Genomic DNA, 11,507 nt, shown 5'->3' on the forward strand with positions numbered 1-11,507 from the left:
GCGTGGTACGGAAGCAGTTATTGAATTTCTTACAATCAAAGGAGTCAGTGGCACAAAAGAGGAGGGTGGGGGGTGGGAAGGAAGGAAGGTTGTGTTTATTTTTTTTTTAACCAAGTCACCTTAGGTAACGTAACAAGGAAAACGTCAAGAAGACCTGTGCCTTTAAGATGCAGTTGCTATCCAAACACAAGTAAACAGAGAGGACCATTAGCGAGAAAAGGGAGGAGGAGGAGGAGCTGGAGGCGGACTCCGAACTTGACAACCCCAGAACGTTCGGGGGGTAGGCGGGGCGGAACGCTCAGGCAGCGAACATTCGAATGTGTGCAGTTCTGGGTGGGACAGCGGGCGGGGACTGCGAGTTCTACGCCACTTAACTGCTGAAATGTGATGGACCTGGGAGGGGAAGGCTCAGACTTCATCCAACTTCGCTAGAGTAGAAGGCGCAGAGGCTCCACAGAGGAGCGTGATTGAAGCAAGATCTCTTTGTGACCAAAGCCAACCAGCACTTTTTTTCTTTTTCACGCTTTCTGCTTCGGGAGATTCAAAGACAAGGATCCTCCTTGCCCCGCCAACCCCGGAAAGTCTCTTCTTCCTCCGTATCATGTCCAAGGCTCCTGGGACTCGGCTGGGAAAGAGCTTGCTGAACTTCTGACAGACGGACTGCTCCGCCAGTCCAGTGTGGATCTAATGACAACGCAAAGATACGCGCGACTCGCGACTAGAACTTTGCATTAGGAGGGGAGGCCCTTTCTGCGGGAGACCCTTTCTGCCGAGGTAAGTCTCTAGCCTGGGAATAGGCTGCAGCCGCCGCCTTCATAAAATACAGTCTCGATCAAAGAGGGTCGGCGGAGGTGGTGATAAAAGTACCGATTCTCTGTCCAGCGTGCCACTGTTTCACATGTTGTATTGTCCCAAGAGCTTTACCCCTTTCAGAAGAAATGAAAATCGTTGAATTGTAGGTATACTCAGTGACCGGACGGTGTGTTTCTTGCATTCTCTGCTCCTCAGGACACCCCCTTCCCAGTCACCTAACTAACCCAAACTCTCTCTCTCTCTCTCTCTCTCTCTCTCTCTCTCTCTCTCTCTCTCTCTCTCTCTCTCTCTCTCTCTCTCTCTCTCACACACACACACACACACACACACACACACACACACACAAAGGTGTATACACACTTTGGAAGGTTTTTGCAATTTGTTTCCAGGCATTTTATCTCAACCACGCGGTACCCAAGATCTCAGCATTGTATTTTATTAAACGGGTTCAGTAACTTGAGCAGATAAGAGGTTCTCTTGCGCTCCCTTCTCTGTTTTCTCTCCCCCTTTTTTTCTCTCCTTTCCGTTTCTTTCATCTCTTTCCTTTTTCTTCTTCCTCTATTTTTCTCTATCCTTCCTCTCATTCCCTCTCACTGATTATCTCTGGGCTCTCCTTTCTCTCTTTTTGTCTCCCACCTCTTTCCCTCTTCCTTATTTTCTTACCTTCCTTTTTCTCTTTTCCTCTATCTCTCTCTTTCCTGTTCTGTACTTCCTGTACTTCTGTCTGTTTCCCTCTCTTTCTCCTAAATTCCCAAATGCTTTTTGCCCCAGGACTAAAAATCCTAAATCAACTTCCATTTCCAGAGCCAGTAGTAGAGCGCAGAGTAGAGATTTTGATCCAGAATACCCACTCTTTTTGACTACGGGCAAGGAATGTTTTAAGGGTGAAATAATGATGTTAGCCAAACCTTGGTTAAACCAACAACCATGTGCTTGATGCCTGCAGTGCCCATGGTGGGGGTTGGGGAAAAGGAGGAAAGAAACCCAGAGTGCTCTAAGTGTCTGGATAAGCAATAAATCGCCACGGCTAGGGATGTGAAGTGGGTTTCCAGAAGAAGGATCGGGGGGAGGGGGGATGGCGAGTGTCAGTGCAGAGAGTTCGAGGTAGGATGTCTGCCTACCTGTTTCTCGGAGAACAGAAGACTCCTGGCGCTTCCCCGAGTGAAAGATTACAAGCAGCTAGCTAGCTCTCTTTCTCCTACCCCCTCCCAACCCCACTAAAGTAACTGCCACCCGAACAGGAACAACAAAATCACTCTTCTCGCTCAGGAACAGGGCCAGCGAGTGAGAGCAAAGAGTAACAGAACACGGAGTATGCGGAAAGCATCTTAATTTAATTAACTCCTCGGGAAAGGAGAGGCGGTTAGGAGTGGCAAAGGGAGCTACAGCGTGGCTGACGGTGATTCCCACCTGCTTGGGAGAAGGCGACTTTAAAGACAAAAATCAAACTTTCATCTGATTTCTTCTGTTTTTCATCGAGTCTGCTCTGGCTGTTTTTAATTTCAAACAAAACAACCGCATCAGGTGCAATTCGACAACAGCCCGCTGATTTATGGGAAACCCTGTTAGGCTGAATTTCAGCCCCGGATGGAAATATAGCCGTTTTAGGGAAGGATGGAGTGCGTGCGTATCATTCTTAAGATTATCGATCCTACCGTACACAAACTCCTCATCAAGTCACCTCTGGTCACTTTAGCTTTTTTTATTTTATTTTTTATTTTTGCTTTGTTTTGTTGAGATGTTTGTTGTGTTTGGGGAGAGGGATTTACTCAAATGTTGCGAAAGCTTCACTGAAACTTCAATTAATAAGTAAACATTTCACTTGATGACAGACACAGAATGAAGTTTTAAAAACTGATAGACATAACTGGAAATTCCTGTAAGGTAGGCTGGTGAGGGAGGACTGGTCCCCTTGCCACTGAAGTAGTCAGGACCTTTTTTTCTCTCTCTTCCATAATTTTTCACTTCAACTGTAAAATTAAAAGTAGCAGCTTATCCAGAGCTGGGTGGAGGAGACATCAGGATGGCTTTGATCGTTGGTGTTCTTGACCAAGGCAGGGGCAAATAGATGTAAATGTCCTGAAGGAGACAAGACAAAACGAAACTACCTTCAGATCTGGGCATTGAGCGAAAATATCTTTTGACATATATATATCCAGCAGCTCAGCTGGCTAGTGGAAGCCCAAACTCCCTAGCTATTTATGGAGACAGTGTTTGGGAGATATTTTGGGGGTTGTTTTGTTTTGTATTTTCCATAAGGGATCGAATATGGCTTTTCCCTTGTAAAGAAAGAAAGCGGCTTTTCAATGCAGTTCAAAGCACACACATTACTCAGAAAAGGCAGGTCCTTTTGTGAGACCTTTAAGGTTTAACTGTGATACGGGTTCGGGAATTTCTCCGTTCTAAGCCCTTAGGAGAGCCGGGAGGAACACAGCACTTAGCTTTTTGACTGGAGAATTAACATTTAACCTTTAAGGCAGAAGTTAGTTTCACGCTTTAGGAAACGAGATCCTAGGTACTGGATTTCCCTTCCTCGCCCTTCGCCCCCAATCCTGGGATGTGATGGTGGTTGCACTTTGCCTCCTGTGTTTATTTCTAAGAAAAGAAGTCAGGAAATAAACTGAAATACCCAATTGCTGCTCCCTTTCTTAGGATAAAATGTCAGTGGCTCAGTAATAAGAGAGGGGAAATCACTTTAATTAATCTACAAGCAATGAAATCCTCAGCTATTAAAAGGATTGAAGTGTAAAATTTTAGATGACCTGAAGACAAAAAAAAAAATAAACAATGCACAGGGCCCCTATAAGGAATAGATTTCCAGAGCTGTTTGCAAGAGAAATATTTCTAGAGCTACGGGGGTGGGCTCAAGAATTGTCCCTGATCAAAAATGGAGAGTGATTAGTGGTGGGAAAGTTTATTATAAAGGGAGGTTTATAGTTTCGGTTGAATGGTCTGAGTGAAATCCTCTGACTGTCACACACCTCTCATTAACTCCCTGCCTGCACTCCCAGCTCGCATACCACTAGGCAGACGCTGGTTCATTAATAAATCCCTGTCTCAGGGCAGGGAAAGGGGGCAGAGAAAGTGTGGGCCTAGATGAGGGAGCCAAATCCTCCTCCCTTGAGAGGGTTTTATTTTTATGTATTAACTCTCCCCCCAACCCTACCACTTTGCACTCAAATACATGCCAAAGGGTAACTGTTCACAGATTGGAAGGATGAAAAATCAGACCCCCTTTAGGAGGAAAGAGGAAAAGGCAACAGAGTGGGAGAATACTCCTAGCTTCTTAGGGGGAGTAGAAACTCAAAGTGGAGAATGTTATGGGTGGAAGCTGATATTTTTTAAGGCCTATTTCTATGGTGAAAATCTCCTAGCTGCTTGTGACAACACACACACACACACACACACAACACACCCCTCATCTCTGATTCTAACACAGGCTATCAATTTAGTTATAGGAACTAGAAAACCCTAGCTGGATACAAATGGTATAGAAGAATATATATCACCCAAATTGCAGGTGAAGCTTTGGGAGATGCCCTTGGGAGAGTGAGTCTGAAAGGCCATTCAACCTTCACTAACTTTTTTGAAAAACTTAAGAGAAAGTGAGTGGGGTGAGGGAGAAGTGTGGCAGATGAGAGAAATGGGGAGATAAAATTCTGAGCTCCCCATCATGGCAGGCTTCAGACCTGGACAGCTGATAGGCACTTTCTTGTTCTAGTCTTACAGCAGCCAGGCTTGGAGTTAATAAATGCATTAACACCCCCACCAACCTGTTCAAAGCACCCTCCATCCTTCTGAATGATCTCCTACAAGTATCTTCTAGTTTTTCTCCCCAGAGAACAGACCTCTGTGGCCTTGTTGGGGTCAGAAAAGGAGGTGAAGACTCGGAAAGGGAAGACATAAAAAAAAAAGTCTTCTTCCCAATGGTCAAGCTCTAGGCCACCTAGAATGAGGTCTTTTCTGAAGGACTAGGAAGAATAGGTGTTAGCTGAGGGAATCCCTCAAGGCTTAGGAAAAGCTGGGAGGTCGGCCCTCCCATCTGGGGAAGGCAGAAAGCTCTTAGACTACTCTCTCGTCTTCCCGGCTACTACTCGACCATCTGGAAGGGATCTTAAGTGGGGGAGGGAGAAATGAATAGTGGAGGATTGCAGGGGGGGGGGAAGTTGGGGGCCAAACCCAGAAGCTCGGGGCCGAGGTGTCACCCTTCCTTCAGCACCTCGCTCCTGATGAATGGGGTTAATGTGAAGGGAAGAGAGAATTAAGGTTCCGAGATCAGAGAGGAAATATCGTAAGCCTGTGACCGGGGTGGAAGGAGAAAAGGCCCCACCACCCACTCGAAAAACCTGGATAGTTGCTCCTATATTTGCCACATCTCGCTTCACCCGCCACACACACTTCTAGCAGTACTCTCTGGGTCTAGCAGGAAAACGGCGGTGGTCTCCTCCTGGGACTGAGGAATTGACTGAGGTGGGTGTGAGTTGGGGGAAGGGAATAGGAAGACCGTAAGGCACTATATGTCCGGCGGCCTAGTCTGCTGGACCCAAGTCTTGGCCTGACTATCCAGAGGCCCACAGAAGAGACAGTAGCTGTGACAGAGACTTCAATCACCCGGTGCTCCGATGGATCCGGGTCCAGAGCTTATAGGGCAAGCACCCTGGTTCAGAAAGTGATAGGTTTTGTTGACGGGAAAATATCGTTTGACCTGCAAGTCCTTGCTAGAGGAAAGGAGCCTGGGGGAGGGGATGGGTAAGGGCTCCTCTTTCTCGGATAGGTGCGCCTTCGCCTCCTAGCGCGAGGGCCGACCTTTATCTAAATTCGCTGGACTAGTAAGTATAGCCCAGACGCCCCTCTCACTATTCCTCATTTCCTTGGTGGTGATGTTTTTGTTTTTGTTTTTCTCAGACGAATTGAATTGGGAATCGAACCCAGTAAGTGAACCTGGGTTGTGCATATTTCCCCAGGGCTCACTCCATGGGAGGTTAGTAGGGAACAATGGACCGAGGGAAGGGTCAACAGCCAGCGCCAGTCTAATGTGCTCCCCAAATTCGTCTGGATAAACATTCATGGCCCTCTCTACCCTTTCTTCTCTCCTCCCTCCTCTTGTAGGAACTTATCTCCTTGGTGTCAGCCTCTTTGGATTTGCCTCCGACTATCCCCGTGAGCCCCTAGTCCTGGAAGAAAGGGGCAGAACCCTCTGCACCCACCGAGCCCGGAAGATGGGGAGCAAGGCTCTGCCCGCGCCCATCCCTCTCCACCCCTCGCTGCAACTCACCAACTACTCCTTCCTCCAGGCTGTGAACACCTTTCCGGCCGCCGTGGACCACTTGCAGGGCCTGTACGGGCTCAGCGCCGTGCAGACCATGCACATGAACCACTGGACGCTAGGCTACCCCAACATGCATGAGATCACCCGTTCCACCATCACGGAAATGGCTGCGGCTCAGGGCCTGGTGGATGCCCGCTTCTCCTTCCCGGCCCTGCCCTTCGCCACCCACCTCTTCCACCCCAAACAGGGAGCCATTGCCCACGTCCTCCCGGCCCTGCACAAGGATCGGCCCCGATTTGACTTTGCCAACCTGGCCGTGGCCGCCACGCAGGAGGACCCCCCCAAAATGGACCTGACCAAGCTGAGCCCGGGCCTGGGCAGCCCCATCTCGGGCATCAGTAAATTGACTCCGGACAGAAAACCCTCTCGGGGGAGGTTGCCTTCCAAAACGAAAAAAGAGTTTATCTGCAAGTTCTGTGGCAGGCACTTTACCAAATCCTACAACTTGCTCATTCACGAGAGAACCCACACGGACGAGAGGCCTTACACTTGTGACATCTGCCACAAGGCCTTCCGAAGGCAAGATCACCTGAGGGATCACAGGTGAGCTTCCCAACTCACCTTTGGTAGGTTAGGGAGTGGGCAGAAAAGTGGCCCAGGAGAGGACAGAGAAAGTGCCTGAAACCCAAGTGCCCGCTTCACCAACCCAGAATGGATTCCCTGCTGCATCTGTTGCAGGAGAATGTGTGATTGTAGGCTTTCCCCCAGCCAAAGAATGCCGAAGAAATTACTAACAGCTCCCCAAAAATTTATACCTCTCCTGTCTAAAGAAGTACAGCCCTATTTCTCGGGGAAAAGCAATGCAAGTTCCTCATCCGAGTGTAGGGAGAGCCAGGTGATCTGAGGCTTTCATGTGCTCTCTGGTTTCCAACACTGGTCTGGGTTTCCAGGCCAGGTGGAGGGACTTGGGCACCTTTCTATGTTCTGCTGCCTGAGTCTCGTCTTCTCAGAGCTGCCTTTCCCTTGCCTTAGACTCTCAACCCGGGCTTCAAGGGCATCTCTGCTTGCCAGCCCCAGGATCCCTAAATTCCTCCCTCCTCCCACTCACAGCTCATTCCAGAGGCAAAGAAGATTTCATGCCGGGGCCCCAGTACCTCCCTGGCTGCTAAAGCAGCGCTATTAATTTAACCTTTGTTTCCCGGGACCTTTCCTCCTTGAATGAGGCCGGAGTGTTTAGAATAAGCTGGTCACCTCTGCACCCCAGCATCAAATACCGCATTACTACTATTATTGTTATACCTATAATAGGCTATGCCTGGCTCAAGGTTCTTCCCCTATCTCCTTCCCCCCACTGTCCCCGAGAATAGAGATCAGAATTCCTTGAAGATTCTCCAAAGCTCACAGCTGGAAGGTTGCAAAACCTCTTCTCCAGGGCTGTTAAGGGATTTGTTGAAGTCCGTTCCCCACTAACTCAGCCTTGCATTACATCCTGATTTGGCCAGTTTAAGTACGTGGTTTAAAAAAACAAAAACCAAAAAAAAAAAACCTAATAGTAAGAGACCAGAGAAGTGCTTACTCCTCCCGTTTTTTCGAGATCTCTAACCAAAGCACCACCAGAGAGGGCGATCAAGTGTAGATAAGCCGGCGCTGTGCCTGGTTTGAAGAGTCTGTTACTCGAGGTTAACCATAAACAGAATTACACAAGGGAAAGAAAATCTAAAGAAAGAAAGAAGAGCCAATTTCCTTTTGTCCTCTCTCTGTTCTCCTTTAAGTAATTATCCATAAATGCTTCTGGGAGGTGATAACGTTCATCCGAGCCATATAACTGAATCCTTATGTCAATTTTCAGGTATATCCATTCCAAAGAAAAACCCTTCAAATGTCAGGAATGTGGGAAAGGATTTTGTCAGTCTAGAACTCTGGCAGTTCACAAAACTTTACACATGCAGGTAAGCTCATTTCCTTATCTAAGAAACTTTTATTTCATTTTCTCATGTCTGTTTTCCAAGAAGTAGCCAAAGGCCTGCTTTTAAAGTCTGAGTTCATATTTGTTCTCTGACTGGAGAGGTGCTATATTTTTCCCTGCTGGTTTTCACTGAGGAGAATGATTGTCCTTTCTCCTCTTTTTATGTTCAAGATATTTCTGGTTGTAGGGAACAGCCGTACAAGTCCCATTCATAATTTAATTCCTGGTAATTAGCAGCAGCAAACACCACTATTCATTCTCCACATCCCTTTCCCATCCCACTCCCTCCTATTTTGAATTTAAGAATTTTGTGCTTGGGAAGCAATGCAAAATAATTTCTGAAAAAGCAGCAGCCGAGTAGTCCTGTCTACTACACTGGCCCTCCCAGTCCCCATTTCCCTTGTGGAACCTCTTGCATTGACCACCAATAGCAGTTGATCTGTCTCGCCTGAAGAGAGGAATACCTTAATCGAAGATTAGAACTCCCCCAAGCCCCACCCTTTCAGCCCCTGGCCCTTTTCTTTCTGTGTTTGACACAGCGATGACATGTAAGGAGTTGGAAAGCGCAAACTCGAACTTTCAGGGATGTGCCTGAGCAGTTATCAGCGCTGTCAGTGTGTCAGGCGTGTACCGGGAGGGCGCCTGTGTGTGTTCCCCGCTGGAGCATTGAGTAGCTCAGATCTGTCTATGCAGGCTCCCCCTAACCCATCCCAGCTGCCAAAGGGTGGGAAGTAGAGCAGGGACGGGGTGGAGGGAGGGCATTGTTGTTGTGTGTGGTTGTGTAACATTAGTACTGAAGATAAGAGAAGGGCACAGTGGTGGTGTGAAGGATTAATCCTTTGCTTGCTTCACATCTGAACAGGAATCTCCACACAAATGCCCCACATGTGGAAGAACCTTTAATCAGAGAAGTAATCTGAAAACTCACCTTCTCACCCATACAGACATCAAGCCCTACAACTGCGAGCAGTGCGGCAAAGTGTTCAGGCGAAACTGTGATCTGCGGCGGCACAGTCTGACCCACACTCCGCGGCAGGACTTCTAGAGAAACCAAGCATCTGGCCCCCCCTTCCCACCCTTGCCTGCCTTCCCCTGCCAGGCCCTCCTCGGGCCCGACCTGTCCCAGACCGACCCCAACTCGCCCCCTGCAGGTGCACCTGCAGCTCCAAGGAGCTGATAACTCTTCTGGCGGACTCAAACTATAGAAAGCCACACACACACACACACACACACACACACACACACACACACATACACACGCACGCACGCACACATACACACCCCTACACAAAGAGCGTATCCTAGTCTCTTGTAGATATTCACAGCTCATTTTAGAGCTCTGTACATAATGTCGTGAGGGGGGTTGTTTTGTTGTTTCTTGGGGGTTTGTTTGTGCAGTTGTGTTTTGGGGCTTGTGTTGTTTTTTTTTGTGGTATCTTGTCAAATGCACCTGGACAAGGAAAATAGAAGTCAAATTTATCTTTAAGAACTGTATTTCAAAATAAAACATTTTTTCCAACTTTTCTGGAGTATGCCTTGTTACTTCTCTTGTGCTTTCCTCGTGGGCTGGGGGTAGGGGTAGGGGTGGTGATGGTGGTAGTGAAGGTCACAACCCAAGTGTTTTCATACTAAAGAGAATGAACCCATTGCCTCTGTCTCTGGGTTGGATTAACCGTCTCCCTCCCCTATCGGAAGCAAATCTTCTCTTTTTATATAGTACTGTAGCTTTTGGAAATTACATGAATGTATTGCATTTTGATTTTGTTTTCCTGAAGATATTAAAAAGAAAGGGGCCCTGGGTCTCCCTTCCCTCCAAACACACACACACACACACACACACACACACACACACACATTTTGGTCCTGTCTGCACCTAGCATGTTATTTCTTCCATGGCAATATTGTTATTCTTGTTAATGATGACAAGCAGTGATTCTGGGGCCTGTCCCTAGGCCCCAGGCAAGGAGACACTTTTCAGCTGTGGTTCTTTCCACAAAAACCAACCCTTCCACCTTCCCCAGCAAGTCTGTTTTGAGATTAGGGTAGGGGGAGGGCAGGAAAGGGGAGAAAAATAAGAAGACAGGAGTTGAGTACCAAGCTCTTCCAAAGTCCTTGGCCTGAAGTCAAAGCCTCTGATGGGGCAGCTTCTCTGAAGGATTAGACTTTGAACGCTTGCTGTCATTTATCACCATAGACAGGGACTTTATTCTGCCCTTAATGGAGAAGCCCTTCCCCTCAAATCAACTGCCAAAGAATGGAAAAATAGCTTGCAGCCTCCAGAAAGGTGAGGGGGGGGGCACTTAGCCCCTTCCAAATTGGGTACAACTTTCTCTCCAATATAGGTTTGGCCTATCTCCACAGTGAAGACTGGGTACTTTTCCAAGGTGCCAAGTCACTAGACAGAGACTCTAGGAGTGGCAAGCTGCTATTGTTTCCTCCTAGGCAACTGAGAAAATACAGAAAATACTGGTAACCCCATATACCCCATGTAAGCCATAGGGAAAATTGCCTGATTGCCTTCCGAGGTAGTTCATCTCTTCCCCTAGGATTCTTGGGGAGATATTAGTATGATGACAACCTAAAGTGCAAGGTATAAATTTGGGTGGAGAACATTATGTGGAGGGACAAGAAGGTGTTATGGGCACAGTACAGAGAAATGATTGGCGTCTATGAGAGGAAACACGAGGTTGAGTCCTGGGCTCAGAATCTGGATTTTGATGTAGTTCTTAAAACAGAGAAATGAGCAGCTGCTTAATGGGAGAAAGGGGAAAAGAAATGTTTGCTGCTTTCTCTTCATTCTGATGGTGTCCTCTCTCTTGGTGAGGGTGTCTTTCCCTCCCTTCAGGGACCTTATGTATGGCAGCCTAGGGGATTAAGTAGGAGGAACTAGGATGTAAATTCCTCAGAGACAGAACTTACTATATCTTCTTCCATTCCTTTATTAGTCCTTGCCTATGCCCAGGCTCAGATCCTGGAACAAGGACTGTGCATAGTAGGTGAGATAAATACTAGATCACTCTTTTCATCTTGTTTTACTGGACTTGAGGATACACAATTGGAGCTGGTCCTTTCTTCTGCAGGAAAGCTGTGCTATTTATTGAACATCAATTCTGTCTCCATTCCACAGAATATACAGATACACACACACACGCAAGATACACAAACTAGCATGGGGCATGCATAAAAGGCTCCATTATTTACATAAATAAATGGCTCTGTGTTTGCCATTTTGTGTGTGATAACATTTAGTGGAATGGAACAGGTGTTTAATTGGTTTTGTTTGCACTGACTTCACTCAGGAAGCTCTCCTCCTGAATGTAGAAACTGCTCCCCCCTTGGTGAACAAAGTTTGAGGAATATTGGGAAAGGACTGCCCCTCCAGTACTTTTCATTCTTCACCCAGGGCCCACTGTCTCACCCATCCCTGACTCTGGCACTGTGTGCACAGCTCCACTTCTC

At 47.4% G+C, this 11,507-nt stretch overlaps 1 protein-coding gene across 2 annotated transcripts; it reads left to right on the plus strand.

Annotated features, from left to right (window-relative positions):
• The first annotated feature begins 355 nt into the window (after positions 1-355).
• On the plus strand, positions 356-9,571 carry OSR2 (odd-skipped related transciption factor 2). 2 transcript variants are annotated; one of them, XM_020969132.2, is made up of 4 exons: positions 356-774; positions 5,923-6,685; positions 7,932-8,031; positions 8,911-9,571. In XM_020969132.2, the coding sequence occupies exons 2-4, from the start codon at positions 6,033-6,035 to the stop codon at positions 9,091-9,093; spliced, it is 936 nt and encodes a 311-aa protein (XP_020824791.1). In that variant the 5' UTR covers positions 356-774; positions 5,923-6,032; the 3' UTR covers positions 9,094-9,571. The 2 variants fall into 2 exon arrangements, with proteins under 2 accessions (XP_020824791.1, XP_020824799.1); XM_020969140.2 differs by having other exon boundaries at positions 357-774; positions 8,993-9,571.
• Positions 9,572-11,507: the final 1,936 nt, after the last annotated feature.

The sequence above is a fragment of the Phascolarctos cinereus genome, unplaced genomic scaffold (assembly GCF_003287225.1).
Source record: "Phascolarctos cinereus isolate Bilbo 61053 unplaced genomic scaffold, phaCin_HiC Scaffold_4;HRSCAF=312, whole genome shotgun sequence".
In the NCBI taxonomy this organism is placed as follows: domain Eukaryota; kingdom Metazoa; phylum Chordata; class Mammalia; order Diprotodontia; family Phascolarctidae; genus Phascolarctos; species Phascolarctos cinereus.

Excerpts from the sequence above, each read along its gene's own strand:
- OSR2 (XM_020969132.2), top strand. The coding sequence starts at position 6,033 with ATGGGGAGCAAGGCTCTGCCCGCGCCCATCCCTCTCCACCCCTCGCTG. Across the intron at positions 6,686-7,931 it reads GATCACCTGAGGGATCACAG|GTATATCCATTCCAAAGAAA; the intron begins GTGAGCTTCCCA and ends GTCAATTTTCAG. Across the intron at positions 8,032-8,910 it reads ACAAAACTTTACACATGCAG|GAATCTCCACACAAATGCCC; the intron begins GTAAGCTCATTT and ends ACATCTGAACAG.